This window comes from Oryx dammah, unplaced genomic scaffold (assembly GCF_014754425.2).
Source record: "Oryx dammah isolate SB20612 unplaced genomic scaffold, SCBI_Odam_1.1 HiC_scaffold_2, whole genome shotgun sequence".
Lineage (NCBI taxonomy): Eukaryota > Metazoa > Chordata > Mammalia > Artiodactyla > Bovidae > Oryx > Oryx dammah.
This window is the reverse complement of record NW_024070186.1, coordinates 182825441-182853429: the sequence shown is the minus strand read 5'-3', so window position 1 is coordinate 182853429 and position 27989 is coordinate 182825441. Positions and strand designations below refer to the sequence as shown.

Genomic DNA, 27989 nt, shown 5'->3' with positions numbered 1-27989 from the left:
TGATAGACCAGCCTAGCTTTTCTTCCCCCTGCTTCCTTGTCCTTCACCATCTCCCGGAGATTGCTCAAACTCGTGTCCATCATCAAGTCAGTGATGCCATCCAACCATCTTGTCCTCTGTTGTCCCCTTCTCCTCCTGCCTTCAATCTTTCCCAGCATCAGGGTCTTTTCCATTGAGTCAGCTCTTCACATCAGGCGGCCAAAATATTAGAGTCTAGGAATTTAGAACCAGAAAATTGGTAAGTATGCAGCCAGTTATCTTCATGATCATTTCTGGCCATTTCTCTCCACTTTACTCTATCAGTTTCCTCCCTCTTGCTCTCTCTCTCCAGTCCTGTAGCAGAGAAATGTGGCTCCTTTCCTCTTGGGCATCTATTTCCCAGCCTCCTGTATGGTTAGTTATTGTTTAGTCGTTCTGTCATGTCTGACTCTTTGCGACCCTATGGACTATAGCCCATCAGGCTCCTCTGTCCATGGAATTTTCCGGGCAAGAATACTGGAGTAAGTTGCCATTTCTCCAGGGGATCTTTAGATGTGGTCATATGACCAGTTCCAGCCAATGGGATGTGAGTGGAAGGTGTGTTCCATTTCTGGGACAAAGAGAGAGAATTTATCCTCTCTCTATATTGTTTGCCATCTCCCAACTGAGGCCCCAGGGGGAGCAGAACCACAGAGAGAGATCCTTAAATCACCATGCAGAAGACCAGCCTCAGACTGTTTGGTGAGGCAGATAGAATGTTTGCCACATCAGTTACGATGTTAAGCCACAGAGATTTAGAGTTTCATGTGTTACAGCATCAGTTTAACCAACACATTGACTGTTCCTGCTTCTCTAGGCTCAGATTAAACACAGCTTCCCCGTGACTTCTACGCATTCATATTTTATTGAGATTTTGAAGCAGGTATTGATCAACTTCTCAGTTTCAATTCTACACCTCTGGGAGAAAGACTCAAACTGGCCCAACTTGGGACAGCTTGAGACTACCCATAAAGTTACCAGCTATGGCACAAACATGGTAGCGGACCCCTCCATTGCCAGTGGAGGGACAGGACCATTCTTAAAGAAGATAACTATTTCAATACTTTCTAGTCCTTAAAAACATACGCGTATGCAGATAAGGAGTAAAGAAAAATAGGGGGTGAAACTCCCTGGTGGTCCGGCAGTTAGGACTCTGTGCTTTCACTGGGTTTGATCCGTGATAGGGGAATTAGGATCCTGCAAGCCATGTGGCACAGCCGAAAGATAATAAAAATAAAAGATGACATTCTGATGTTAGTTTGCAGGCTTCCATGTGTTGTGCTGTGCTTAGTCACTGAGTTGTGTCCAGCTCTTTGCGAACACACGGACTGTGAAGTAGTACATAAAAAAAAAGAAAAATGGGGAAAAATACAAAGGCAGTTATCCTCAGATCCATGAAGAAGAAACAAACATGGTTTCGTGGCAATGGGAGAAAGTAAGAGACATTGAGCACCCAGGAGCAAACCCCCTTTCAAGCCTCAGGATCACACCTGGGCTCACATTGGGCTACTACCTCATTGACTGCAAGTCATACGCTTTGACCCCAGATTCAAGAGAATGGGCAGGTCATCCTGCCCGTGGTTGGAGGGCACTGCAAAATAATCTGGCAAAGGACGTGGGTGGAGAGAAAGGTGAAGAATTGGAGGCAAAGGATACATCCCCCACACCCCATCTGAATTTTCCTTGGGAGAATACACCCTCTCTGTCAGTTCCTTGAGTGAGGTTCCACCTCCGGCTCAGGGGTGGAGTAGCTGACAAGGCGTCAGCCAATCAGAGAACTTCATTGCCCTGGCTACTGGTGATTGGCTCATCCATGATACAGGATCCATTCAGGACCAACCAAACACAAGGCAAACACTAGCCAGGACAAGACTGAGAGGAAGGGGACTCGCACTCTTTCCAGCTGGGAATCACTGAGATGACGCTGGTTGGGGGGACTGGCAGCCATCCTACACCACCGGCAGAGAGGAAGGCCCAGAATAAGTTGACACAGAGGGGGCCGAGCTGGTGGAGAGGGAAATCCATCGCGGTGTTGAAATTGAAGCCTCTGCATAAGCTGCCCCTGATTTGTGCTTCACTTTTACAAATCAGTTTCAAATCAGCCAGTCTGTGTTGGTTTATCTTTTCCTGCTGCTGCTGCTGCTTAGTCACTTCAGTTGTGTCCAACTCTGTGGGACCCTATGGACTGTAGGTCGCGCCAGGCTCCTCTGTCCATGGGATTCTCCAGGCAAGAATACTGGAGTGGGTCGCCATTCCTTCTCCAGGGGATCTTCCCAACCCAGGGAACCTGGGTCTCCTGCATTGCAGGCAGATTCTTTACCACTAAGCCACCAGGGAAGCCCCATTTATCTGTTATTTGGGATCAAATAGATCCTGATGAACACTCAGGTAATCTCAGCCTGAGAAGTGAGAATCTAGACCCAGAAGGGCTCAGTGGCTTCTAGAAATCAATGTTACCTATGCTGATCCGTGGCTGCTGTGGGACAGGACCCCATAGATACTGGTGGTTTCAGGGGTCTTACAGATTAGGTTTCTCTGCCTACCAGTCAGAGCTCTCTCTCTCTCTCTGTTTAAACTTATTTGGCTGCATTGGATCTTAGTTGCAGCACACCAACTTAGTTGCCCTGTGGCATATGGAATCTTCCCGAATCAAAGATAGAACCTGTGCCCCTTGCATTCCAAGGTGGGTTCTTTACCATTGGGCCCGCAGGGAAGTCCAGTTAGAGCTCTTTGTTTGCAAGGGACAGACAATGAACTCAAATAGATTTGTGAGGATATGTTGGCTCATGTAACTGCAAAACCCATTTTGATCTAATTTCAGTCATGGAAGCATGCTAAGTTGCTTCAGTTGTATCGGACTCTTTGCAACCCTATGGATCGCAGCCCTGCAGGCTCCTCCAACTGACTCTTTGTGAGCCTGTGGACCATAACCCGCCAGGCTTCTCTGTCTATGAGATTCTCCAGGCAAGAATACTGGAGTGGGTTGCCATTTCCTCCTCCAGGGGATCTTCCGAACCCAGGTATTGAACCTGTGTCTCTTATGTCTCCTGCATTGGCAGGCAGGTTCTTTACCACTAGCGCCACCTGGGAAGCCCATGGATCATTCATGGATCCTTGTATTCAAATAATGTCATCAGAGTCCATCACTCCTTGTCTCAACTCCACTTCACTCACTGTGTCGGTTTCATGCTTAACGAGAATCTCCCAAGTGGTGGCAATGATGGCCACCAGGCTTACATCTCATAGGTTACAGCTCTAATGAAAAGAGCATACTTTTTCCTCTAATAGGTGTGGAGAAGAGCCAGGAGCTGCCTAAACGTAGTTATACAACCTGGGCTGTAATACCCAGTTCTGTAAACCTGAGCCAATCGCTGTAGCTCATGAGTAGGAAGATGCTGCTTGACCAGACCTGGGTCATGCGATCACCCCATGGAGCCAAGGGAGTGAGTTAGCCCCACCAGAACCACGTAGATCAAGAACATGCGAGGGAAACTTGGGTTGCTGTCACCCAGAGAGGGCCACATGAGTGCTGAACAGGAAACAGCAGCTAAGTCTTCTGTTATTCTTAGCATCCCATGGTCCTTATCACAGCTGTAATTAATTATAACCCCCAGTCCTCTACTTTCTGCAGTCGCCCCCATTTTCCTTAAACATCAGGATAAAATGTCATGAGCCCCTCACCACATGCTAAGGATATCCAGGCCCCTCCATGATCTTTCTGAGGATTCCCAAGGTGGGGCTCACTGTCTCTTTTTTTTTGGTTGAACCACCTGGCATGTGGGATTTTAGTTGCCTGACCAAGGTTTGAACCCACATGCCCTGCCAAAGTCCTAGCCACAGAACCACCAGGGAAGTACCAGGGCTCACTGTCTCTTGAGTTAGACCATCCTAGTTTATTACTTTTTTTTCCTTAGCTTTATTGAGGTTTAATTGACAAAATAAAATTCTTATATTTAGGGTGTACAATGGGGCTTCCCAGGTGGCGCTAGTGGTAAAGAATCTGCTTGCCGATGCAGGAGACATGGGTTCGATCTCTGAGTTGGGAGGAAATGGCAAACCCACTCCAGTATTCTGGCCTGGGAAATCCCATGGACAGAGGAGCCTGGAGGGCTGCAGTCCATGGGGTCGCAGAGAGTCGGACACCACTGAGCATGCACACCTGCCATGTACGCTGTACAACTTGATGTTTTGACATAAGAGTATATTATGAAATGATCACCACCATCATTAGCTAATTAATATACCTTCAACTCCCATAGTTCAAATTTTATGTGGTGAGAACACAAGGTATACCTTTGTGGCAAATGTCATGTATACAATACAGTATGTTAATTATACAGCCTACTCTGTGGCTGTCCCCATATGCTCTCAGCCTCTGAAGCCACCATCCTCTTTCTGCCCTTTTGGTTCCACATGGAAACCCCTGAATTCCTCCACTGCCCCAAAGCTCTGTTAACCCAAGGCTGGGTGATGAATATTCTCCTCCCCTCAACTTCTAGTAAATACCTCAAATTTACTTTTCCTCCACCCACATTTCCACCCCAATCCAGGCACTAGATGGCTGGGTAGGGCTTGACATTTTTGAGACAGAGATGCTGTGTGGGGACTGTCTTCCTGAGTGATGTAAGTTTAGTAGGCATCGACTGTCTGGCATGAAGGGTATACTGGGAGCTTTGAGGTTGCCCCCGCCAGTGCTCCTTGTCTTGACAGCCTTAGCTGTCACTGGCGAGGACTGGGGAAATTTTGCCTGGGGTTCAAGGAGCACCTTGGGGAAAAAGGAACCGAAGAATAAAATCTCTTCTCTTCTGAAGTTCAGTGTCATAGGAAATCTTTTGAGGGACTAAATTAATCTAGACTGAAGACTATGGGCAGGAAAGGACACTAAATGCTGTGGAGAAGAAACTTTCCATGATCAAGGGGAGGTTCAGTTCAGTTCAGTTCAGTCGCTCAGTTGTGTCCGACTCTTTGTGACCCCATGAACCGAGTATGCCAGGCCTCCCTGTCCATCACCAACTCCCGGAGTCCACCCAAACCCATGTCTATTGAGTTGGTGATGCCATCCAACCATCTCATCCTCTGTCATCCCCTTCTCCTCCTGCCCTCAACCTTTCCCAGCATCAGGGTCTTTTCAAATGAGTTAGCTCTTTGCATCAGGTGGCTAAAGTATTGGAGTTTCAGCCTCAACATCAGTCCTTCCAATGAACACCCAGGACTTCAAAAGCGTCAATTCTTCTGTGCTCAGCTTTCTTTATAGTTCAACTCTCACATCCATACATGACCACTGGAAAAACCATAGCCTTGAGTAGATGGACCTTTGTTGACAAAGTAATGTCTCTGCTTTTTAATATGCTGTGGCCTGGGCTAAACAGAAGGATCCAAGGGATTTCCGGGGGTTGGTTGGGTTCTGAAACAGTGTGATGTTTTATGGAAACCCTTCTTGTCAAGCCCTTTGACCTGGCAGGACGATGACTTCTATCACCTGGAGGATGCCTGAGTTCAGCAGTGGTACTGAATGGCAGACAGAAGCAACAGCGCAGAAAACCAACGCCCCCTAGTGGCAAGTCCTGGCATTCTCTGACACATTGTGCAGTAGCTAAGCTGTGTCCTGCTCCTTGGAGTCCCATGAACTGCAGCACACCAGGCTTGACACACTGCGCGTCACAAAGAGGGGATTTGTACATTTGTACATTTCCCTTCCATCCCCATGTTGTTGTTGTTTAGTTGCTAAGTCGTGTCCAACTCTTGCAATCCCATGGACTGTAGCCTGCCAGGCTCCGCGGTCCATGGGATTCTCCAGGTAAGAATACTGGAGTGGGTTGCCATTTGCTTCAGGGGATCTTCTTGACCCAGGGATCGAACCCATGTCTCCTGTATTAGCAGGCAGATTCTTTACCACTGATTCACCAAAGTGTTCTGTTTCATAGGGGACTGCTCCCAGGTATCCACCTTTATCATTGCAAACAAATAGCAGACATTTTCAAAAAATTCTTGGGTAGGATTCCATCCCCATCTGATCTAGTCTGGGTGGATTTTTTTTCCCTTGCTCTCTCTCTTTTTTTTAAATTTGTTTTTATTTATTTATTTGGCTGTGTCAGGTCTTAGCTGTGGGATCTTCCATCTTTGTTGCCTCTTGTGGACTCTTTGGTTGTAACATGCAAACTCTTTAGTTGTGGCATTTGGGATCTAGTTCCCAACCAGGGTCTGAACCCAGACTCCCTGCATTGGGAGTGCGGAGTCCTAGCCACTGGACCACTAAAGAGGTCTTTTTTCCCGCTTATTTCACACCTTTCTCTTTTATCTCCATGCCTCTCAGTTTCATAGATAGTTTTGTAACCCAGTTAATGCCTGTTTTTAGGAAGTAAGCTTCAGGAGATATGGATTGTATATCTTGTTCATTGCTGTGTCCTCGGCCCCTAAAATAGTATTAGGCATTCATTCATTCAGTTGACAAATTCTTATGGAGTGTTGTGTGCCAGGCCCTGTACTAGGCATCGGGTGGGGGTGGGGAAGGGAGTAGCAATTTGCCAAATACTGACTCTGCGCTTATGGAACTTATGTTCTAGTGGGGAGAGATGGAGAACAAACCAATACTCGGTATCGGGAATGGTGGGGTGTGAAGCAGGGTGAGGAGTGTCTGCTGCCGGAAGTGGACTCTGATCATTGACATTGGAGCAGGTACCTGAAGGAGGGGAAAGGGAGCTGCAGGGAGATTTGGGAGAGTCCAAGGCAAGGACTCAAGTCCTGAGGGTAGGGTGTACCTGGCTGACCTAGAGGCCAACAGGGTCTGAAGGCAGCACAGGCTTGGAGTAGGGAGTGGGACCTTTGACGTCTACTGTAAGGACTTCAGCTCTGATTTGGAGTGAAGTAGGGAGACTTTCTGGGGCTTCCCAGGTGGTGCTGATGGTGAAGAATCCCCAGCTAATGCAGGAGATGCAGGAGACACAGGTTCTATTCCTGGGTCAGGAAGATCCCCTGGAGGACGGCATGGCAACCCACTCCAATATTCTTGCCTGGAGAATCCCATGGACAGAGGAATCTGGTGGGCTGCCATTCATAGAGTTGCAAAGAGTTGGACACAACTGAAGCGACTTAGCATGCATGCATGCAGGGAGCTTTTGTAGGCTTTCCAACAGGATGACAGGTGTCACCGATGCGCAGACTCATTCTGGCTGCTGTCCTGATAAGACCCTGAAGAGGCTCAGGAGAGGAAGCTGGGAGTGAGTGAGGGGCACCACGCAAACAAGGGGTGCCAACTTCCTTGCTGGCAGTGCACGCACTCAGATTCTGGGTAGAGCTGTGGCTGAAGGCAGAGCCAACAGAACTGTTCTGTTGTCAGGAGTACGTAATTAATAAATATTTGCTGAATGAATGTTGAATCATGAAACTCCTCATCGCCCGCCTGACTCCCGAGTTAGAACGTCCATTTGCCTGCTGCCTTGAGTCTGCAGCCTCAGCCAATCAGCTTTTTTGCACCCGCTGTGCCTGCCACCCAGACAACAAGCCTCTGGTCTCCGTCTTTGGGGAGTTCCTGCCGCCTCCGAACTTGACCAGCTTCCCGGTTACATAATTTCGCGGCCCCCTAGCCTTCCACGTGGGTGATGTCTGCTACATCAGTAGGCCACTGGCTGCCCGAGGATGGGGCCCCATCTGTCCTGTTTACTGGCACATGCCCAGGCCCCGCTAGGAAGCCAGGTGCACAGAACGCGTCTGGTAAACATTTGCTGCTGGGCGGCTGGATGAGTCGCCTACTCTGGTCCTCTGGGCTTTTTGGCCGCTATTTCCTGCCCAGTCTGTAGGGCTCCACACTGAAGCTGGAGTCCAGTTCAGGGAAAGCTCCCTACTTCTCCCCCACAGAACCCAGGTCCTTGTTCCTTTCATGCTCCATCATCCCTGGCTGGGGCCTCCTCTAGCTCACACAAGAGGTCACATGGGGTGGCTGCCTTTGGACCCTGCAGACCCCACCTTAAACCATGTGTTGTCTTGTTTCCAGTTAATTCTGTGTACCTCCCTCTCTAGGCCCTATCTGAGACAACTCAAGACACCCAGTGGTAATTTTTCTAAACTTTTCTTTATTTTATAGCAATTGTCATGATTAGAGAAGTAAATAACACATTTAAAAACCTTCTCAGGGCCAAAGGATGCCAGAGTATTTACAAACACACGGTGGAGGACGGTGGCAACATGAGGGTCTGGGGCTGCGGGGCTGGGATCCCACCCAGGCCCCGAGTCAGGCTGGAATGCTGACACCAGCCACCAGGATGGTCCCACCGGCCACAGCGTGGGCCCGGGGAGCATTGGCAGCCTTAGGGCTCTGCTCAGCTGGCCTAGTGGCAGACCGCTTAGTTAACCTGTGGCCCTGCCTCCTGCCCAGGGGCTTGCCACACCCCACAGGCCAGCTCTGAGGGGGCTCTGGGAAGCACCGAAGGACAGGGGGCAGTGTAGGGGGCGCGGGGCTGGGACAGAGGTCGGGGATGACCTGGCCGGCCCCGGGTGGGACAGAGACACGCGCGTGTGTGCGCACACACAAACACCTGCACAGAAGAATCGCGAGGGTTTTTTTCCTAAGTCTTCAGGTCTACGGTATGATTCATTTTTTTGCTATTTACTTGTTCTTTGACAGTGACATAAACTGAGGTAAACATCTGTGACCAACACCTCTCCTAAGGGGCAAAGGGTCCCAGCACCCCCAGCAGAGGTGGTGGCGGTGGCAGCGGTGGCGGCAGCAAGGCCCCAACGGGGAGGGCAGGCACAGAACCGGTTCCAGTCCTGCTTTGCTGTCGGCTGCCGCTGCCCCCCTCTGTGCCTCTGACAACAGGGGCTGGACTACAGAACTACGGTCCCTTCCCAACTCTAACATCCTAGATACTACGACGAGGGAGAGACTCTCAAACAAGATCTTAACAGAGAGAGAGAGAGAGAAAGAGGGCGCACGCGAGGGGTGTCTACTTGGAATCTCGCTTCCGTGTTATTGCAGGAGAGACGGGATGTCGAGAGGCCTAAGGCAAAAGGAGAAGTCGCGGCTGGGAGAGGTGCCCAGATGGGCTCCAGGTGGGCTGGGGCGGGGACAGTGATGGGGAGGCAGGCCCTGCTCCAAGGCTTGGCCCTTGGTGGGAGGAGGGGGGGGGTTGCTACTTACCTGGCATGTGTTGGGCCCCCATGCCCGCCGGGGAGGTGGGTCTCTAGATGGGCGGGCACACTGAGGAGGGAGGGGGACCAGGCCCTGGGGCAACCGCACACTGTAAACTGGACCCGGGCAGGGCGGGGGGACCTGTAGCCCTTTTGCGTGGTGGGAATGAGGGTGAACGGAGAAGTGGGGGCTCCCGGCCAGAGGGTCCCCTCTGGTCAGCGTGGCCCACTAGGGAGCCCCCTCAAATGGCCGAGAACCCCGGAAGGGACCCTGGAAGGTGTGGCCTGGGACAGCGGGCGGGGTGCTGCCAGGCAGAGGGAGCAGCCTCTCCCAGGTTGAGGTTATTGCGGGGTCCCAGGCCTCCACGGACAGGGCAGGAGTTGTGAGGGCGGGCTTTGTGAGTCTGGGCTCCTCTGGCCTGCGGGTGCCTCCTTGCCAGGCTCCCTGAGGGGTGTGCTGAGCCGGGGGCCTGAGCGTCCTCTGGCAGCTGCCCGCTGAGAATCCTGGGGCGGAGTGACTGGGGTGTCTGCGTACAGTCACTGAACACATGAGGCTACATGCACACAGGTGCCTTCTGCATGTGCTCACACTGCACAGGTACCTGTTCACATGCTCACCCCCTCCCATTTCCAGGGCCCCTTGTTCTCACACCCACACCCCAGTACGAGAAACTTGGGAGACGTGGGGACGGAGTCAGCCCCAGGCTCAGATGTTGGACTCCAGCAGAAATTCGGGAGAAATTCCTGGCACAAGTAACCTCGCCGCCTGCTCAAAGTCCAGGCCACTGTCTGGGCTGGGGCAGCGAGTATTGAGAGGATCTGAGCAAGGTTTCCCTGGCCTGGGGAAGGTGCCGGTCGGCAGGCTAAGCTGGGGCAGGCCAAGCTGGGGCGCGCCCGGGCTCTGAACTCATTCCCCGGGCCTGGTGATGCAGGGGCATGAGGCCCCTGGCCACGGAAGCCAGTTGTCCTGAAATCCCTGTAAGGGGAGGGGGAGGGCTGCGGCCTCTCTGGCTGTGTGGTCTTGGCCGGCCGCCCTCCTTTTGGGCTCTGTGTCCTCATGGGTTGGGGGGAAGGACTGGGTGGTGGGAGAGTCACTGGAATCTTGGGGCCTGTGTTTACACACACACACACACACACACTGCTGTGACATCCAGATGTTTGCTACATTTTTGCAGGGGGCGTGGTCCCTCCCCTCTAACCCTCCCTGGAAAGGGGCCGGTCTCGGATGAGCAACACCCCTGCCCTCGGCTCACCGCCCTCCTCCCAGCCAGTGAGTGCCTAGAAGCCCTAAGCCCTTTCTCGGCCCCAACACTTGAGTTCCTTTTCGTTCCCAGCGTGGAGGTGGGGGCGGGAAGGTTGGGAGGGGGGCAGGAAAAGGGGTAGGGCTGCTGGATGATCTGCCGGGGAGGGGGGGGGTGCAAAGGGCCCGGAGCCACTAGTTCAGGGTCCCAGGTTCAGGGAGGTGTGGGGGAGTCTGCCGGCAAGCTCCCTTGCTCCTGGTGTCGGGGGTGGGGGGTGGGGGGGCCTCTGAATCCTCGGGTCTGTGGGGCTGGGCTCCTTTGGTGGCATCTCACCGGCCCGCCGCCGGGCCGGGCGCCTGCCTCGCCTACCACTACTCCCTCCTGCCGCCGCAGGGGGCTGGCCGCTTCGGCCAGGGCGGCTCCCTGCGCCCCGGCCTGGCTGCTGCTCGGCGCCCGGGCCCCGAGGGCGGCGGGGGCGGCTCAGACGCAGATCTCGATGGCCGTGGCCAGCACCACCTGCCCTTTGCTTTTGTCCGAACGGCCGTCGGTCCTGCCGGGAGGCCCCGGGGGGGCCAGGCCGGGCTCGGGCACGGGGACCGGCACGGGCACGGGGACGGGGACCGGCACAGGTCCGGGCCCGACGGCGGGAGGCGCGGGCCGAGAGCCGCTGCCGCTCTCGGTCAGCACCGTCCGCTTGAGCGGCCCGGGCGCCTCGAGGCGCAGCGGCCCGGCGGCCGGCGGGCGGTCCCCGGCGGGCTTGCGCGCGCGGTGCGAGGGCCGGCGCCGCAGCTCGGACGTGAGCTCGTGCTTGAGGAAGCGAAAGACCTCCTTAGCCGGCCCGCGGCGCTCTGGCTCCAGCGCCAGGAGCCGCTGGAACATGCGCAGCGCTGGCTCGGTGAAGCGGCGCCACTGCGACGGCAGCCCCGGCAGGCGGCCCCGCTGCCAGCGCACGAACTCCTCGAAGAAGGCGTCGGCGCCCGACGCCGCCTCCCACGGGAAGTTGCCAGTGAGCACGCAGAAGATGAGCACGCCGAAGGCCCACACATCCACGCCAGTGTCCACCGCGAAGCCGTCGGCGCGGCCCGCCTGGCACACCTCGGGCGCTGTGTACGGGATGGTGCCGCTCACCCGCTTCACGCGGCAGCCCACGCGGCGCGTCATGCCGAAGTCGGCCAGCTTCACGCGCCGGCACTCGCGGTCGAACAGCAGCACGTTCTCCGGCTTGATGTCGCGGTGCACCAGCTGCCGACCGTGCATGAAGTCCAGCGCCAGGCCCAGCTGCTGCACGCAGCGCTTCACGGTGTCCTCGGGGAGCCCCACCTGAGGCCGGAGAAGAGGGCGGGAGGGCGGCTAAGGGGCGCGGACAGGTTCCACCCCGCCCTCTCCTTCCACCCCCGCCCCGCCCGGCCCTCTCCTCCCCATCCCCGCCCCCCCAACCGCCCCCTCCTTCCCCTCCCCGCCCCCTCCTTCCCCTCCCCGCCCCGCCCGGCCCTCTCTTTTCTCCGCCCCCCAACCGCCCCCTCCTTCTCATCCCCGCCCACGCCCCGCCCCGTCCCTCTACCCGAACTCCTTGCGGGGTCCCTTTCCTGGGCATATCCGGGGTCAGCCGCCCTTCCTTATCCTACTTGGGCATCCCCGGCTCCCTCCCTGGCCCCCGGGTTTTCACACACCCCTCGAACATTCCCCACCTTTTCCTCCGGTACCTATACGGAGCGCCTACTTTGGGCCAAGTACTGGGCTAATAAGGACCCTATCCCGCATGGTCTGCTGTATGCCCATCTCCCTTAAACGGCGGCTCTGAGAGGCCTTGTCACTTATCCCGTGAGCGGCAGGGCAGTGTTTCATCCTGGCCGACTGCAAAGCCAGGTGCCGGGAATCCCCGGGGGCAGTCTCCCCATCCCCGGCACCTCCTCTGGGAAGGCCGGTGGCCCTGCCACCTCCCCTCTTGGGTCCCCACCTCTTACGCAGCAGCGGAGGAGGGGGCTGCTGGACTTCATCCCACACACCGGCCGGTCCTTATCACAGTACGGTGCCTAAGTCACTTCAGTCGTGTCTGACTCTGCGACCCTGTGAACTGTAGCAGGCCAGGCTCCTCTGTCCCTGGGATTCTCCAGGCAAGAATACCGGAGTGGGTTGCCATTCCCTTCTCCATCATCTTAGTGCCTCATCTGGCTAACTGTGGAGTGTCTGTTTCCCCCACTAGGCCCATAGCAGGACCTTTTTGTTCACTGTGTATCCGCAGCCCTCCAAACAATGACTGATATACAGTAGATGCCTAATAAATGATTTAAGCGAGTGGCCTGACTCCTCAGCTCTCACACTCGGGGACCCAGAAGAGCCTCTCCCCTCCCTCAGCCACCGCCCAAGTACCTGAGGAGGAATAATGTCGAACAGGTCCCCGGCGGGCGCGTACTCCTGGGCGAAGACATAGCAGTCTTCAGTCTCAAACACGACGTCAAAGACCTTGATGATGAAGGGGCTGGAGGAGAGGCTGTTGGTAATGCTCACCTCCCGCAGGAAGTTCTTCAGCTTGGTTTTGCTCTTGTTCACAAACTTCAGCGCCATCTTCGTGCCTAGCGGGGCGACAGTGAGAGTGGTGAGGACCCCCTCTCCCTGCGCCCCTGCGCCTCACACAGCCGGGCCTGTCTGCGCAGCCTGTCCAGCCGCAGCGCACGACTCCACGGGAGCCCCAGTGGGCAGGCTGTCGTCTCACAGGTAGGAAACTGAGGCCCAGAGAGGGGAAGGCCCTGCAGCAAGCCAGGGGTCAGCCTGGTCCTCTCTGCCCCGCCTGCAGCCCTCCATGAGGCGGGCCTGCTGCTTCCTCCACCCTCTCGTTTTCCTCCTGACACACTGTGTACTTACGCATCTTGTCTGTCTGCCCCTGGTCCCTTGAGCACAGGAAACTTTTTTTTTTTTAAGATTTTTTTGTTGTGGAACATTTTTTCAAGTCTTTCATGAATTTGTTACATTATTGCTTCTGTTCCTTGGCTGTGAGGCATGTGCCATCCCAGTTCCCTGACCAGGGATGGAACGGGCACTCCCCTGCACTGGGAGCTGAAGTCCCAACCACTGGACCACCAGGGAAGTCCCAGGAACCTGGGTCTTGTTTGCTGTTGAATCTCCAGCACTCATGGAAGAGCCTGGTGCACTGCAGGTGCTCTGAAAACGTTTGTTAAGCAGATGAATAAGTAAGAAGGCACTAGACACATAAAGGTGAGGGCCTGCAAGGCACGTGTCCCCGACTCTGAGCTTGAGCAGCCATCTGTACCTACCTGGGTACAGAGCTGCGTGACACGTGTATGTTCACAGAGAGCTTACACATTGCGGGTCCTGCCTTCTGCACTTCATGTTCACAACTCACTTTTTACAAAAACCCTATCAACTGGGCATTAATATGCCTCTATTTTACAAAGGAGGAAACTTAGGCACAGAGAGGTTAAGTCACTTGCCCCAGGTCACACAGCAAGCAAGCAGCCAAGCTCAGGTGACCCCATGTCCAAGGATCCTCCTCCTGGCCCGGTCCCCTCTGAATGCAGCTGTGGGCACCTATGCAGCCCCCATCCCTGGCTGGCTGATGGGAACCGCAGTGAGCTTACACTGTGGGGAAGGCATCACGTTTAGCAGTTACGCGAGAAGGCTCTGGAGCTGATGACTGGGGGTTCATCCTAGCTCACACTTTCTGTAGTTGCATGACCTGGGCTGAGTGACTGCATCTTTCTGGGTCTCAGTGTCCTCGGGATCTGAGGAATGGAGCAGCCACGTGGACTTCACAGGGCCCTCTTCCACCTGCTGTTAAGCATGGTGCTCTGTTCGCGAGGACCCCAGTTCAGTTTGGTCCACCCTCCTGGGGACAGCTATCACATATATGCTGGTCATCCCCCAAACACCACTGCCAGCCCTGACCTTTCCCCTGATTCCACATGTCCCCAGGCACACCTCCTCGACTGTCCCGAGGGCACTTTTGTTCAGTTGCTCAGTCATGTCTGACTCTTGGTGACCCCATGGACTGCAGCATGCCAGGCTTCCCTGTCCTTCACTATCTCCCGGAGTTTGCTGATACTCATGTCCATTGAGTCAGTGATGCCATCCCACCATCTCGTCCTCTTTGGCTGTCTTCAGGGCACTGTGGATGGCCCCAGAGCAGCCCACGCTCCCCAGAGATTCCTCTCTTGTCCCCTCCTTCCTGGGCTGCTTCACGCCACACTCTCTCCACTGGTAGCACAGACTCTCCTTCCCTGCTAGCCATCTGGCCCCACAGAGAGCCCCCGCCAGGTCCCCGCTCCTGTCTTACAGCGGGCACCCTGCAGACACTCACCCGTGCCCTTGTAGGCCACGAGGTCAACCTTCCCATAGGTGCCCTTGCCCAGCTCCCGGACGAGTTCGTAGTGCTTGGTGACGTCACTCGCGGCCACTGTGCGGAGGGTCAGTGCCTGCATGTCTTCGGTGAGGAGGGGCACGCCGGCACCCAGACCGGGGGCGGTCCCTGGCCCGCAGCAGGGCAGGGAGTGGGGCGGCTCGGGCTCTGGGCAGCCCACGCTCATCTTCTCCCTGGTATGGGGGTGGGGAGAGGGATGGAGTGTGACATCAGACCCCTCTACTCCCCACCTCCTCCCTGTCCAGGGCCCAGGATGTCTGGGGCTGGGCCCGATGCCAGGCCTAAGATGACCACCAGGCGGCGACAAGCATCTTTGCTACAAATGGTTGGTTGGTTAGTTGCTAAGGCGTGTCCAAACTCTTTGAGACCCCACAGACTTGTGGCCCACCAGGCTCCTCTGTCCATGGGATTCTCCAGGCAAGAATACTGGAGGGGGTTGTCAGCCTCCGCCAGGGGATCTTCCTGACCCAGGGTTCAAACCTGCATCTCTTATGTCTCAGGACAGGTAAAGCGGGTTCTTTACCACTGAGTCACTTGGTTCAGTGGTAAAGAAGAATCAGCTGGGAAGTCCCCATCCTTTCCCTGAAGCTTCAGGGTCAGGCCTGAGCCAGCGATCCCGAGACACGGCCACTGTCCCACCGCTCCCTACTTGGGCGTCTCATGCTATCATCCAGACACAGTGTCAGGCAAGGCACACGTGTTTATGTCACACAAAGACATGCCACATACTGAGTTCACACGGGTGCTCCCATTCACAAGTATTGATCAGCACCTGCTGTTTGCCAGGTGTGGTTTGGAGCCCTGGGGACACAGCCTTGAACACACAGACTTACGTTCAAGGTGGGGAAATGGACAATACACAGTGAGCCCACAAATTATATATTGCGATAAAAGGTGACATTGGCTATAGAGAAAATAAGGCTGGGGAGGGGCAGGTGGGGTGTGAGGGGAGGTTGTTCAGTCGTGCAGTCCTTTCGGCTCTTTGCGACCCCATGGACTGCAGCACGCCAGGTTCTGCTGTTCCTGGGGTTTCTCAAGCAAGAATACTGGACTGGGTAGCCATTTCCTTCTCCAGGGGATCTTCCCGACCCAGAGATGGAACCCAGGTGTCCTGCATTGCAGGCGGATTCTTCACCGACTGAGCCACCAGGGAAGCCGGAACAGGCGGCAGAAGTCTCAGACAAAACCCTGGCAGGGCGGCGCAGGCTGGCCACATCCCCACCACGGCCTTATAATCCGTCCCCCGACCTCAGACGACCGCACACAGCCCAGCTCAAGTACACAACTGCAGCTGTAGCTCCTGGGTCCCTGCCCAGGCTCCTCGGATACAAGGACAGAATGCCTGTTCTACCACGACCCATCCTCCACAGTCACCGCTGGTCCCCTTCCGTGGGGAGGGGGCTTCCTGGACACACCCACCCCTTTGGGGATACTGAGTTTGCCTCCTGATGGTGCTGGGGGCGCAGAGAGCTGCAGTGGGAAGCGTTCAGGGGTGGGTGACAGCGAACGCTTATCTGGGGTTTGCATTTCTCGTCCGTCTAACGGGGCGGGGGTGGGGGGGGAGGCTTAGACCAGGGAGCCGAGCATCTGGGAGCAAGTGTCTGCGTGCCCATGTCTGCCTGTGCACCAGTGAAGGAGGCCACTGATGAACCCCCTCTGGGCTGAGCTTCAGCAGCCGTCCCCGGGGGCAGCTCCTCTGCCCTCGCTCCCTTCTCCCTCCTGTAGGTGGCCCACCAGCGCTCTCGGTACCCATAGCCCGCCGCTCAGCCCCCAGCTCTGCCCTCACGGTTCAGAGTGAAGGCCCAGACTTGGAGCCAGCCTCCCTAGTTGGAAGCCGGGCTCGATGACTTGCTAGCTGGATGTCCTTTCACAAGTTACTTCCTGTCTTTGTGCCTCGGTTTCCCCATCTTATAAAGAGAATACAGTAGTATCTTTTCCCTGAGGGTTATAGGACATGAAGTGGTTGGTCCCTGGTGCACAGTAAGTGCCCCTCAAGAGGCAGGTGTGGTTGGGTTCTCATTCCGATGATGCTCGCCCGCTGAGCTGGGGTGAGCCCAGCCTGGGAGCCTGGTGTCTCTACCCTGGCCCGGCCGCTCCCCTTCCAGGCCCAAACCCTCTTTTCCTCCTCTGCTTTCCCCTTCCCCCTCGGCACGACCCAGCCTCCCACTTCACGCGGAGAAGAAGAACATCAGGAGGGAACTTCCTGCCTCCCACCCAGCCCCAAACGGAGCTCCATCTGCACGTCCTCCTGGCTGGCTGCGGGGCGGGGTGGGGGGGGGCGGGGGACGGTGGCGGGGACAGGGAGGGCGACAGGGAGGGCGGTGCAGGGAGCCATCCTCCCCTCCTCTGCTCTGGCTCCTGCCCCCTGCTTCTTCCTCGGTATCCTGCTCCCCCACACAGGCCCCTCCCCTCCATTCATGAAGTCCCATAAGGTGCTCTCCCCTCCGAGCGTCTCCAGCGAGAACCTAGGACCCCCAACCCTGCTTCCTCCACCAGCGACAGTGTGTCGAACCCAGCCCTGCCTGGCATGGCCACCGAGTCTATGCAGTGCCTGCTCAGGGCAGGACAGCACTGGGCATCTCCCTGCTGCAGGGCTAAAGTAGGGTGACATCTCCCCATGACAGTCTCCAGGCTAAAAGGGTCAGCTCTCCCTATCCCGGTCACATGTCCGCCCACTGCCTGGGTGGAGAGGACTCCAAGAGGGAACAGCCAGGTCACGGGCTCTGGTGCAGCCTGGGGAGTAGGGGGGTCAGGCTGTTCCTGTGGAATGAGTGGGGCTCCCCCCTGCCCCCTGGGTGCTGATGAGTACGCATCCTCTTCACCTGGAGCTCTTCCCCCCTGCCCATCAAGAGACCCTGGGCTGCCTTGCTGACCTACTTCTCCTGATGTGTGTGTGGACTCCCCAAGGGCTGCCTCGTGTGTGCAGGCACCTGTGTGCACACGTGTGGCGACGCTCCCGCTTCGGGTTTTGGTTCTGTCAGGTCCCTTTGGGGCTGTTTTCTGCATCCCCTGGGAGTTTGACTGGCAACTGCAAGTTGCTAGAAGCCCTTCTTCCCTCCCCCAGGGACTGTGGGGTGCCTGCTTCTCTCTGCCGCTTTGGCCTCAAGAGTTGCCCTGGGCAGGTTCCGCGGGCTGGGTGGGGGGCACACCGGCTTCCTCATCTTCAGGCTCAGCCCAGGCTCTGACCACTGCCCAGCAATGCTGCTCATCAGCTTGAATGTGCCTCTCCAGCACCCTCTGCCATTCCTGCTGGCCTGCCCTCCCTGGCCCCTGCCCCTTATCACATTATCCTTAGGTCCCACTCCTCCAGGAAGTCTTTCCTGCTGACCCAGGTGTCAATTCCTGTCTCTGAGGGGCCCCAGGGTTCAGGCAGGGTCTGTATGCCTCTTCCAGCCCCTGTTGAATATCTTGGGTGGTCGCAGCTTTATCCTGTCAGTCCCCATCAACAGGCCAAGACTACCCTGGGGGCTAGTGCTACATCAAACCCAACTCTCCATGGTCCCTTCCCTTGGTTCTGAGGGTCCAGGTTGTGGGACCTCCATTTCTTGCCCCCACTCCCTTCTTCAACCCCCCTCTTCCTCCAGGCCTGTTCTCTGCAAGGTGTCAGCAGGAGACAAGGGATTGACCTGCACCCGTCACCGATTGATGCTGCCGTGTCATCTCCCAGGTACGCTGCCTCTGACCCAGTTACTACGCACGTGACTTCAGAGGTGCAGTGGGGAAGAGATGGAAACAGCACGGGCCTTGGGGCTCAGCAGGTTTGGCCTTGATCCTAAGGTTTGCCACTTTTTAGCTGGGTGACCTTGAGTAAGTCACATCCGCTCTCGGCCTCAGCTTCCTCATCCGTAAGATGAAGAAAATAACAGTAGTAACAGGGGTGACGGCTGACACTTAAATGTACTCACTGCATGTCAAGCCCTGTTTGGAGGCTGACCTCATCTCTCATTTTCACAATTCCAGGCGTTCGTGCATGCTGAGTCCCTCCAGTTGTGTCTGACTCTTTGCAACCCTGTGGACTGTAGCCTGCCAGGCTCCTTTGTCCATGGGATTTTCCAGGCAAGAATACTGGAGTGGGTTGCTCTTTCCTCTTCCAGGGGATCTTCTTGACACAGGGACTGAACCTGTGTCTCTTATGTCTCCTGCATTGGCAGGCGGGTTCTCTACCACTAACATCACCTGGGAAGCCCACAATTCCATGAGGTAGCTGGTATTATCATTGTTATTGTTACTACTACTATTATTATTTTTGGCTGCACTGCACAGCTTGTGGGATCTTAGTTCCCTGACCAGGGACTGAACCCATGCCTCCTGCAGTGGAAGCATGAAGTTTTAGTCTCTGGACCACCAGGGAAGTCTTCAAGGTAGGGATCCCCATTTTAGGGGTGATGAGCACGAGGCACAGAGACTGTATAACTCGCCCAATGTCATCTCGCTAGTGCTGGCACTGGCTCCAAAGTTGGTGCTTTTAACCACCTCTATTTTTTGCCCCAAGACAGAATGTGGGAACATCACCTCCAGATCCCTCAGTATCCGAGCAGGGAAATGGAGGCCCAGAGGGGGCACAGCCTCAGCCAGGGATGCACATGCCCTCCTGGAGCTCCTGTGGCGAGTCGACTGGGGGCCAGGCACTGGTCCAGGTATTAACTCACTTAGTTCTCACAACAGTCCCTGCGGCAGGTGTGTGCGCATGCTCAGTCGCTAAGTTGTGTCCAGCTCCTTGCGACCCCTTGGACTATAGCCCTCCAGGCTCCTCTGTCCATGGGATTTCCCAGGCAAGAACACTGGGTGGGTTACCGTTCCCTTCTCCAGGGGATCTTCCCAACTCAAGGGGTTGAACCATGCATCTCCTGCATTGGCAGGTGGGTTCTTTACCTCTGAGCCACCTGAGAAGCTGAGGTATACCAGCTCCTTTTTTCAGGTGGAGACTTGAGCCCTCGGCCTCGCTAGGTGGTTGAGGGCATAGATGTCTGGTATCATGGGGAACTTGACCTTAAGCTATTTCACCTTCAGCATCATTACTTCCTCCCCTTGGAGGAGCAGCTCAGAACTTGGTGGCCGTGAACTTCCCAGCACCAGGCGTGGAGGCCCTGGCTGGCCTCCGTTCACCCTGTGTAGTTGGGACTGCGTCTGTGCACACTCCAGGGCTGTGCTGCCCTTGGGGACCCCATGTGACCTGCACCTCCAGTGTGTGTCCTTGCTGATCCCAAGGGAGGCCCTCAATTTCCCATCTGTGGCGAAGGCAAGAGGGCCTCGCCCAGTCTTCGTGGCAGCGGTTGTGGCCCTGACCACAAAGGCTCCAGCCCTGTGGGCTGGGTCTTCCGCCACAGGCTGGGCGGGCCACGGTGGTGGGGGAGAGTTTCCTAAGCAAGATCGAACCACCTACCACTTCCTGTTGGCAGGTGACTCGAGCTGGGTCCCACCTTTGTGAAAACAACACCCAATGTGTAACCCAAGTCAGGTCTACACTGGGACCCCCTTTCCCACCACACGTGTGCACACGCGTGTGCACACACACACACACACACACAGTGCCAGACTGGCAAAATTTCACTCACTGAGTCCTCATAAGTGCCCTCAGAAGGGGGCAAGATGCCTTTATTTTTAAAAATCTGCTTAACTGAGGTGTAACTGGTATATCTAGGCTTCCCTGGTGGCTCAGTGGTAAATAATCCACCTGCCAACGCAGGAGTCATGGGTTTGATCCCTGGGTCGGGAAGATCCCCTGGAGAAGGAAATGGCAACCCATACCAGTATCCTTGCCTGGGGAATCCCACGGACAGAGAAGCGTGGTAGGCTACAGTCCATGGGGTCGCAGAGTCAGACACGACTTAGTGACTGAACAACAATTGGCATATCACAAAACTCCCCCATAGCAAGTGATTTCAGTAAACGTACAGAGCTGTGCAGCCGCTGCCTCCATCAAGTCATCTCCCTCACGGATGAAGGGCAGAGGCCCAAGAGGTGGATGACTTCTTGTGGTTATCACAAAGACGGCCAACTGCCTGTCAGAGCTTTGTGTTCCCTCTTCTGTGATACAGAGCGGTTCTGGAGGGTGGCGGTCAGCAGGGAGCTACATCCCTCCCCTCCCTTGCATCCAGGTGTGGTCACCCGTGGCAGGTTTTCCCCAGTGGCATGTGAACAGAAATGAGGTGTCACTTTCTAGGCTGGGGCTTTTAAGAGTGGCTAAAGTGTTTCTCTTCTTCTGTGCCTTGATGCAGAGGACCCCAAGACTCTAAAAGATGGTGGTGGAACTAAAGATGGGAGGAACCTGGTTCCCCAAGTGTTGGAGGCCTGCTGCTGACCAGTATTACCTGCTCTGGTATTTTGTGAGCTGGAAGTAACATGCTGTCCTGTTAGGCTGCTGACATCACCCTGACTCAAGGATTATGCTGCAGGTAAGCAAAAGAGCTGAGATTTACACCTCAGTGTTTGGACTTCTGGGATGTGGCCAGAGAAGGCAACCCAGATGGTGGTAACACTGGCAACCAAGCGACAAGAATTCAGTTACTGGATTAGGTGGAGGGTGACCAGTCTGTGAAGGTAAGTGAATCTGCTCTTCTCCTGTCTTGTGGGAGAATCATCATCCCGGCAGATATTTACCGAGTGTTGACTATATGCCAGGTGGTATGCAAACAGTGGATTAAATCATTTTATCCCAACAAGTCTGGGAGGTGGGCGCTACTATTCTTATCCCCATTTTACAGAAAGGGATACTGAGGCACAGATAGGTTGAATAACTTGCCCCAGAGCTAATAAATAGCAGAGTGGGATTTGAACTCAGGCTGTGAGGTTTTAGATCCCATGCTCTCATGTGCTGTGTCCTGCGAGGCTCCTGTAGGCAGACAGCAACTCAAAAATGAGACAGTTCTCACAGTCTCACAGTCTCACAGCAGGGAGGAAGTGCGTTCTTCGTCGCTGGAAGCAGAGAAGCAGATACTGGAAGCCCATCTGTTGGGGGGAACCGGTGGGGGATGAGATTGGACTGAGCCAGCCCTCTCGAACTGTCACTCTGGGATTCTGAGATTCTCAGTCCCCATGCCGGGGCCCCCTTCACTCAGGTCACTGGACCCATGCTCTGCCCTTTGCACAGGCAAACCCCAAGGGTGTCCTTAAAAAGCCCTGGCCTGGAAGGATGCCATCAAACAGTGATTGTGCCTTGGGGGAGGGGTCCCCTCTCTGCATCTGCACTATCACTAAAAGTTCCCATGAGAAAGCAGCCAAGATGTGGAATTTCAGGTGATGAATCGGGATGGAAGTTGGCCTCTCTCACCTGCTTCACTTTGCTTCTGTGTCAAATGAGAGGCTGGGCTTCCCTGGTGGCTCAATGGTAAAGAACCTGCCTGCCAAAGCAGGTGACCTAGGTTTGATCCCTGGGTCGGGAAGGTCCCCTGGAGAAGGAAATGGCAACCCACTCCAGTATTCTTGCCTGGAAGACCCCATAGAAAGAGGAGTCTGGCAGCCTGCAGCCCAGGCTTAGCAACCAAACAACAATAACACCAGCGAGGGGCTGTCACTTCATTCCTTCAGCCTGTGTGGCTGAGCCAGCTCTCTGCACCCCACATTCTCCCCTAGCCTGTCTCCAGGTTTCTCCCCTCTAGTCCTCCCCACCTGTGGGGTCAGATAAATTGTCTCAAGGCCAGAGTTGACCTGATCCTTGCCTTGTTCGCATTTTTGGTGGTTTCTTGTGTCGGCCTATAGTGTTGTCTCCTGTTCAGCATCACTTCCCCTTTCTCTGGGGAGTGGTTCTCTCCTTCAGTCCACTGGTTCAGTAGGGCTGTCCCCACCCTGACTCTCAACGCAGGCCTGGTCCAGGGCCAGTCAACCAGGGAGTGCCTCCCATCTGCAAGGTCACTCTGGCAGGTTCTAAGATGAACATGTGCTCCAAGGTGACCCACTGAGATCTCACTTTAGGACTCTTGCTTAAGTTATGAGAAAAGAGATACCTCTGACCCCTGGCCTACAAAGCTGGAGAACACAGGCCTGGAGCTGCTGGGGGCTGGCTTGGCCAGCATGAGGGTAGCCTGAGAAAGAGGCAACAAAGATATAAGCAGCGCTGAAAGATGGAGAGATTTCTGATGACTCTGAGTATCTGGCTCCAGATATGCCTAAAGTCAGTCATACTCCTGAAAGTTTGTTTCCTGAATCAATACATTTCCTTTCAGCTTAAGCCAATTTGAGTTGAATTTATGTAGCTTACAGCCTAAAGCCTCCAGACAAGTATATCTGTTCAAGCCCAGGCACTGTGCTGGGTACTGGCACTGGGTGAGTAGGTTAGATAGAAGGTATGAGCCTACAAATCAAGGAGGCAAACCAAAGAAGGACTCAGGTAATCATAAGGCCAGGAAGGCCATGATCAGTGCTCTGCCATTTCCAAGAAGGACACTGGCAGTGGGGGTCAGGGTGCCTTCCTGGAGGAGGTGACACCCGAATGGGCCTTGAAGAGGATTGACAATCTAACAAGAAACCCAAGAGCTCCTTGAAAGCAAGCCCCATGCCTTAATCATCTTGCTATTCCTAGCTCTTAGCCAGGGTGTGACAAATGCTGGGTGAATAATTCTTTACGTGTTTGGGAAGCTGTAACTTTTTATATCTTGGCTTTCCTGAATGTGACCCTGCAGGCACATAGCTATTTTCCCAAGGGTCTGCATGAGATATCACTAGCCCCATTTTACAGGTGCAGAGACTGATGGCCAGAAGGGAACAATGATTTGCTAAAAAATCACAGAGTCAGTGGCAGGGCTGGACTAGAAGCTAGGGCGTCTGCAGGACAAGGTGCTATCTCCCTATAACAGCCCTCAGCCCCAAACACAGCAGAGATGGGAGTGGCAGTGAGCGACACTGGTCACTGTGAACAGAGAGGCTGGGGTGCCATGATCAGAATGCTGAATACAAGGGAGAGGAAGTTGACAGCAACAACTAACACTTGAGGAACCCCTGTCCTGTGCCAAGTCCCTCATGTAAATGAACTCATCCACTCTATTATTCACTCCAGTTTACAGACAAGGACACTGAAGCATAGAGCAAGTCATGTCACTTGATCAAGACCATCCATCCAGTAAGTGGTGGGGCCAGGATTCCAATCTAGGCATTATCACTGCAGTGTCCAAACGCTTCTCCACTATGCATTACAGCCTCTTAAATGATACATTAATAGTCAAAATGACTATTTTCTCAATTGCCAATGCTTTACATTGCTGCTGCCATTCAAGCTTCACAGCAACCCCATTTTACAAATAAGGATCCTGAGGTTCATAGGGGTTAAGCAATTTGCCCAAGGTCACCTAGCTGGTAAGAGGAAGAGCTGGGAATTGAACCTTGAATGCTTCCTGCTCTGTCTCCCTTTTCCTATCTTTGGTCTCTGGTTTGCAGCCCAGACCTCCCTCCAGCTCCATTATCTTCAGCACCACAGGTGTGGACAGCACCCAGGCTGGCATTAAATGCAAGGCTAGGGGAGGTTCAAGGAGCCTGGACAGCAGGACAGAGGAACTGCTGACAGACCAAGGTCCCCAGGGCATGAAAAGGTTTGTCTGAATATAGGTTGTTGCTGTTGTTTAGTTGCTAAGTCATGTCCAACTCTAATGCAACCCCATTGACTGTAGCCTGCCAGGCTCCTCTGTCCACGAGATTTCCTAGTCAAGAATATTGGAGTGGGTAGCCATTTCCTTCTCCACGGGATCTCCCTGACCCAGGGATCAAACCCACATCTCCTGCATTGCAGGTGGATTTTTTAACCATTGATTCACCTGGGAAGCCCATGGATATAGACACTGCCATTTATTTAACCAACTGATAATGTTGACTGTATACATTCAACCTTTTGCTGCCACGAACAATGAGCAGCCTTGTACATAAGTCCTGTGGCAGTTGGCAGGTGTGTCTGTAGGATCGATTCTAGAAGTGGGTTGCCAGGTTAAAGGATGAGTGCACCTGGGATTTCTATACGGAGCCTGATGTCCCCCAGGGGGCTGTGCCACTGGCCCACCCCAGTCATCAGGAGAGGGCTGTGGGACACAGCTGCTGCCACCCGCTTCCTGGCTCTCTCTGGGCCTCCATATCACTTTGTTTAGTACGTTATTTTGAAGTGAGGGGAGAAACAGGAATAGGTTTCTTATTTGCTTGCATTTGCATAAAGTAACTCTGGATGCAACCAGACACTAATGAAGGTGCTTGACCATCTTCAGCACTCACTCCCACTGTTCTGAGCCATCATCAGGGCTCAGCTACTGTTCCCTACCCCCCTCAACCTCTCCTTAACACAGCAGCCAGGGAGCCCATCAAACACCAATCAGACCACATTACTCCCCAGCGCATCACCCTCCAGGGGCTCCCAATCTCAGTTCAAGTCCTTACAACAGCCCTTGATTTATCCCTCTGACCTGTCTCGTCCCTCCTGCTGCTCCAGACACACTGGTCTCCCTGCTGTTCCCTGAACATGCCAGCTCCCCACCCGGGAGCTGTTCCCTCTGCCCCCAGACATCCACATGGCTCATTTCCTCCAAGTTCTGTTCCAACAGCACCTTCTCAACTAGTGCTATCCTACCGCACTCCTCTTTTCCTGTTTTACTTTCTCCCCCAGCAGAGCATAGCCCTGTCTAACATAACGTCTATTGTGGATGTCTCTTTTCCCCACAAGAATGTAATCATCAGGAGGGCAGGGACTCTGTCAGGCTGGTCTCGTTCACTGCTGTATCCCCAGCTAGCACAGTGCATGGCACATAGTAGAAAACTTAATAAATATTGGTGAATGAATGAATGAATGTCTGGGGAAAGAAGTGGAAACTGAATGACCAGGAGCAGGGCGAGAATTAAATTTTCACTGGGTACAGTCCTGTTGGATCTAGGGGGATATAAGGAACCAGGCATGGTTAGGGGGCCAGACAATCCCAAGGGAGAGTGTGAGGGGAGTTGGTGCCCACTCACCCAGGCTCAGCACCCTGGGGTGGACATCCCCAGAGAGGGGGCTGGTGGGGAGGAGTGGCCCAGCTTGGTTGCCCTGAATCACCACATGGAGCTGGCCCAGGCTCAGGAAGGTGGGGGAGCTGGGAACCCCCCTGACACTCACCCCTGAGGGGAGCCCTCCCCCCTCCTCCCCCACGGCCAGTGCCCCAGTCTGGTTCTCTGTCACTTCACACCTTCTCAGAAGGGTGTCCCTGACCCTCCTGGTTTTTACCCCAGGGCAGAAATCAGTTCACATGTGAGCTCTCCCATCCACTGCAAGTGAGGCGGGGGCGGGGGCCGGGGGCAGGTGGTCCAGAGCTGGGTCCTCTCACCCCAGAAAGAGAAGTGTGAGTTGCCTGGGAAAGCTCCGGCCTTTGCTGCTCATGCCCGGGGAACCTTGTGCAGCCCCGCCCCCAGACCCTTCTCTGCACAAGTTTCCAATCTAGGAAATGAGCTATTTCATGTTCCTTCATGGGTCACCACAGTCTCAGTTCTCTTTACCCTGAAAAATGTCCCCAGCCACTACCTACACACTTCTGCATACGACGTCAGGGCCCCGAGAAGCCCGTAAGAGAGGCCAGGGAAGTCCTCTCCCTCTCCTTGGTCTTTTGACAATAATAACAGACTCCACCAAACATTCCGTTCTGGCTCAAGAGGAAGAGGGGAATATTCTCAGATCTTTTCATCTTCCTCTCGTGGTGCATGTTCTGGCTCTATCCCCTGCCTAAGCCTGACTAAGCCTCAGTTTGTCCATCAGTAAAATGGGATGAGAACGCCCATTTAACATGATGAGCTTCTGTGAGAATTAAAGGGGCACTTCCTACAGTGCTTGGCACAGAGCACATGCTTGGTAAGAATTTGCTGCATGGAGGGGACTGAGACCTTGGTTCCATCCTGGACCCTGAAGACGCTGTACTGTCTTGAGTGTCTTGGTTTTCTAGGCTGGACATGGGGGCCATCCTGGCTCTGCTAAATCTCACCCCCCAGACCTGCCTGAGCCAGGAGGGACCTTGGAGATCACGTAGCGTCCCCCGCCCCCCACATCTCCCAGGTGAGGAGACTGAGCGGGAGAGCTGAGACTGACCCAAGGTCAAGCAGCAGAAGCTGGCAACGACCTGCTTCCTGCTGCCCTCCCCACCAGGGGCGGCCTGGGGTTCCCTGTGCTGCCAGGTTGCTTCTGGCTCCAGCCTTTGCCTCAGCCTCCTGCCCAGCTGGCGCAGTCTGCCCCTTCCCCAGGGCACAGCCTTTGTGGTTATTAATAGTCTGTGCTACGCCTGCCTGCAGCTGGTGCCCAGAGCTGGGATAGGCGTTCTAGCCAGGCCCTGAGGGGAGGTGGGAGCCCTGGGCCTCCTCGTTCCCAACCTACCTGGGGCAGCCCCTATGGGTGCGGGAGGAGGCATGAGCCTTGTTGCTGGGTGATGCGGGCAGCCTGGCCCTCAGGGTCCTTGGCTGATCGGCCACCAGTGGAAGGGGGCAGTCACTGGGTGGGTGAACAAGAGGCTCCCTGCAGAGCTGAGCCCTTCCCCAGCCCTCTCTGCGGCCCCCTGCCCTGACCCCTAGCGAGGGATAGAAGGGGAGATGAAGCCTAGTTTGGGAGCCTGGAGCCCAGTTTCAGTCCCCCCTGGGTGGAACCAGGTCACCACCACATCCTGCCATGAAGAAGTCACTTGGGTAAGTCACTTGCTTTCTCTGTGCTTCCATTTCCTTGTCAGGAAATAGGGTTAATAGTGGTCTGGGTTAAAGTGTTATTAATAATAGCTGACATTTATGAACCACCTAAAGTACTTTAGACATATTGACTCATTCATACTTCCCAACCATTTTAGGAGAAGCTGCTCTTGCTGTTCCCATTATATCCCTCACTGCACAGGAGACTTGAGACTCAGAGAAGGGGCGACTAAGTGACGTGTCCAGTGGCACTCAGTGAGGGCATGGCTTACAGAGCTCTGCCTGGCTCCAGAACATTCAGTAGATGTTTGCTGAGCACCTACTATGTGCTTGGAGGTGGAATACATTCATGAACCAGATGAATAGCCCTGTCCTCAAGGACCTTACATTCTTATTTGCAGACAGACAATGATAAAGATAAGTGAGAGGATGTTCTAAACAAAAAAACAAAGCAGGAAGAGGCAAGGAAATGCTGGGGGTGGGGAATGGGACTGTAGAAGGGCAGGGGACGAGGGGGTCAGGAAAGGCCCTACTGAGAAGGTTGTAAGCACGTGGAGGACTATAGGCTTGTGAGTCTTTTTTCTTTTTAATATTTATTTATTTGGCTCCACTGGGTCTTAGTT

General features: G+C 54.7%; 1 protein-coding gene across 1 annotated transcript in view; it reads right to left on the bottom strand.

Moving 5' to 3' along the window:
• Positions 1 to 8067: 8067 nt before the first annotated feature.
• Positions 8068 to 27989, bottom strand: part of SBK1 (SH3 domain binding kinase 1) — a 53246-nt gene continuing 33324 nt past the window's right edge. The window contains exons 2-4 of the mRNA XM_040259105.1: positions 14701 to 14933; positions 12756 to 12958; positions 8068 to 11705 (exon numbers count right to left, since the gene is read on the bottom strand). Of these exons, the coding sequence (XP_040115039.1) occupies positions 10866 to 11705; positions 12756 to 12958; positions 14701 to 14926 (1269 nt within the window). The 5' untranslated portion in view covers positions 14927 to 14933 and the 3' untranslated portion in view covers positions 8068 to 10865. The remainder of the gene's footprint in view (positions 11706 to 12755; positions 12959 to 14700; positions 14934 to 27989) is intronic.